Source organism: Phaseolus vulgaris, chromosome 11, assembly GCF_000499845.2.
Source record: "Phaseolus vulgaris cultivar G19833 chromosome 11, P. vulgaris v2.0, whole genome shotgun sequence".
Lineage (NCBI taxonomy): Eukaryota > Viridiplantae > Streptophyta > Magnoliopsida > Fabales > Fabaceae > Phaseolus > Phaseolus vulgaris.
Window position 1 is genome coordinate 14914700 of NC_023749.2, and position 3519 is coordinate 14918218.

Sequence of the window (3519 nt, forward strand, 5' to 3'; positions counted from 1 at the left end):
ATGCTCCTTCGTATATTTTGTGTGTGTTTTGCATTCTTTTTGTTCTTTCTAACGATTGATTGATTCTTTACAGTTCGTGTTTTTGCACACAAATGGCTGACGAGAACAATGATTGTGTTGATAAAGAGTGATCAAGTGCTTTGTAGAATCCAAATCCAAAGTGTTTGATGAAAGGCTGGTGTTGCTGCTGTGTTTGGGAGGGATCTGGGTAGAATAGAATGTGATCCACTCCTTTGTTGAATCTAAAACTGATGTGATTTAAAACCGTTTTGAAATCTAGTGTTTTTCCAACTAAGTGAAAAACAACCTATTGTTTTTTCAAAGCAACCGGTTGTTTTACTCTTAGTAGTTTTGAAAAGGTTGAAAACTATTTTAGTTTGGTTGACTTAACTGTCAAGCCAAACAATCAGTTGTTTCGTGGTTTCAACCGATTGTTTCTTTGAAAATCCTAACAAAATTCAGTTTTGGTTGTTGAATGTGCTTTAAATGTTTTTCAACTGAATATGCTCCTTCATTAATTGCTTTGACCAATCTTTGGAAAATATAAATGGTTTGTTTTATGTTTTCAAACAATAAATAGAAACATATTTGAGTTTTTCAGTTGTGACAAAATTGATTCTATGTTTTGAACATTCACATCAAGCTTTGGGTTTTCAAAGAAAGTGGAATAGGATTACAATTGTATTGATTTCAGTTTTTACTATGAACAAGTGTAATCCCTTCTCAACCTACTGTATTTCTGGTGTTGTGTTGCCAATGAGTGTTGTGTGTTCTTGAGGTGGTCAAGATAAATACTCTTGGTGTGTTTTGCCAAAGGGAGTGTGTTTCTTGAAGGGTTCAAGGTCACTACTTTGGTGGTGTGTGTGTTGTAATCTGGTTTGATTGCTTAGTGGATTACCCAGTGGTTTTCTAGGGACTGGATGTAGCTTTTGGCTTAAGAGTGAACCAGTATAAATTGTTGGTGTATCTCTCTCTTACTCTGAACTCATTTAATTCTATTTTTAAGCTTTAATGGTATAAACAACCGATTGTTCGAAGAAACAACCAATTGTTTTTCTGTTGCTTTGCTGTTTAAATTTCTTGTATTCTTGGCTAACTTGATTCTTGTTTTGGATTCACACAAATAATTTTGTTAAACCTAAAAAAGTTTCCAAAAACCTCTCTTAAACAATTCACTCCCCTATCGTTTAAGGCCATATATTCTAATAGATTGGAGCGAAAACCCTAACCCTAGTCAAAACAAGAATTCTGTTCAAGGTGAGAATTTTGTTCACAGTTTCTTGTACCTGCATCCCAGTGAAAATTCTGCTACACCCCTTTATGTCTCCTGTTCTTGATTCCACAAATTACCATTCTTGGAGTCACTCGGTTCTCATGGCATTAAGCGCAAAGAATAAAGTCGAATTCGTCAATGGTGCTGCTCCCCAACCTTCAGAGACCGATTCTTCTTTCTCATCCTGGACAAGATGCAACAACATGGTAGCATCTTGGCTTGTACACTCGGTCTCTGTTCATATACGTCAAAGTATCATATGGATGGATAAGGCACTGGACATATGGAATGACCTCAAGGCCCACTTCTCACAAGGAGATTTATCACGTATCTCTGATCTTCAAATGGAAGCTTCTTCACTCAATCAAGGTGACCTTTCTGTTACCAATTACTTTTCTAAACTGAGGATTATCTGGGATGAATTAGATAATTTTAGGCCTGATCTTGTATGTTCTTGTAATGTGCCTTCTGTTACTGTTCAAAGAAAAAGAGAGGATCAATCAATGCAATTTTTACGTGGCCTTAATGACCAATGCAATAATATAAAAGCACATATTCTTCTCATGGAACTTGTCCCTACCATTACCAAATTTTTTTCTCTTGTACAACAAGAGCCTTAGTTTAATAATAGTGTTCTTGTAGCTAATGTAAAAAATGTTACCCCTATTACTCCTGTTACCTCTGTTAACCACACCAATACCATTACTTGTTCTTTTTTGGAAATTTGGGCCACAGTGAGAGTGTTTATTTTAAGAAAAATGGCTTTCCTGACCAAGATAACAGAGGCTCAAATTTTGGTAGTAATAAAAAGGTTTGTACTTACTGCAACAAAATTGGTCATACTATTGATGTTTTCTACAAGAAACATGGGTACCCTCTCGGGTATAGATCTCAGTATGGTAAGTCTTCTCAATCCAACAACATCTCCACTACCATTCAAGAAGAAAATTCTGGTAATCAAGATCAAAACAAACAGAATAACAAAGGAGATTTCCGCATCACACAACATCAATACCAAATTCTTTTGGACCTTCTGAAAAATGTCAACAATTCCAACAATCAAGTTCAAGTCAACCAGGTTGGTCCTCTCTCTGCTGATCATCAAGATCAGAATTTGGCCGTCACAAGTAATATCGAAAAGCTCCAAAATTCCAATTTTAATGAATATACTTGGATTATAGATTTTGGTGCCACTGATCACGTTTGCTTTTCTTTATCAAACTTTTCATCATATAAACATATCAAACCCATTACCATTAAGCTTCCCAATGGAAATTCTGTTATTGTTTCATGTTCTAGCACAATTTTCTTTAATAAAAATTTTTTTCTTGAAAATGTTTTGTATGTACCAGATTTCTCTTTCAATTTAATATCAATTTTTCAATTGACTGCATCCCTTAAATGTGAACTTATTTTTTCTTCCACTGAGTGTCTGATACAGAATTCCAGAACCAAAGACAAGATTGGTACAATTGATTTTGTAGTTGGACTATACGTTTTCAATAAAACTGATAGCAGAATTATGAGTTGCACTGCAAAACAGAGCAACATTTGGAACCTTAGAATGGGTAACCCCTAAGAAGAAAGGTTAAAATTTCTGCAAACCTACTCTCCTAATATTCATATTGATAAAAACTATGTTTGTGATACATGTCACCAAGCCAAACAAAAGAATTTTTCTTTCTTTCCTAGTAATACTAAAACTGAAGTCATAGTTGATGATTTTACTAGATACACTTGGGTTTTTCCCATGCATAACAAATCTGAAGTCAGGGCAAGTGTTCTCAGTTTTATTGCTTATGCTGAAAACCATTTTTCTACTAAGGTTAAAACCATTTGTATTGATAATGGTATTGAATTCTCTATGACTTTTTTGCATCAAAAAGAATTATACATCAAAACACTTGTATTGAAACACCTGAGCAAAATGATATTGTTGAAAGAAAACATCAACACCTTTTAAATGTCACACGTGACTTGCTTTTTCAATCTAATCTTCTGCTATTTTTTGGTGTTTTGCTGTACAACATGCTAGCTTCCTTATTAATTGTATGCCTACTCCACTGCTTAATAATGCTACGCCTTATGAGAAATTGCATAAAAAGCTTTGTGATATTTCCTCCCTTCGTGTTTTTGGGTGTCTATGTTATTCTTCAACTATTCTTGCTCACAGAAGAAAACTGGACAATCGTGCTGTTCCAGGCGTTTTCCTTGGTTTCAAACCAAACACAAAAGGTTTTTTTTTG

The 3519-nt window shown here is 34.6% G+C and overlaps 1 protein-coding gene across 1 annotated transcript; it reads left to right on the forward strand.

The window, feature by feature from the left end:
- The first annotated feature begins 1374 nt into the window (after positions 1 to 1374).
- On the forward strand, positions 1375 to 2852 carry LOC137835073 (uncharacterized). Its single transcript, XM_068643415.1, has 3 exons — positions 1375 to 1719; positions 2028 to 2474; positions 2715 to 2852. Exons 1-3 carry the CDS (start codon positions 1375 to 1377, stop codon positions 2850 to 2852), a joined length of 930 nt encoding a protein of 309 aa, XP_068499516.1.
- The last annotated feature ends 667 nt before the right edge of the window (positions 2853 to 3519 follow it).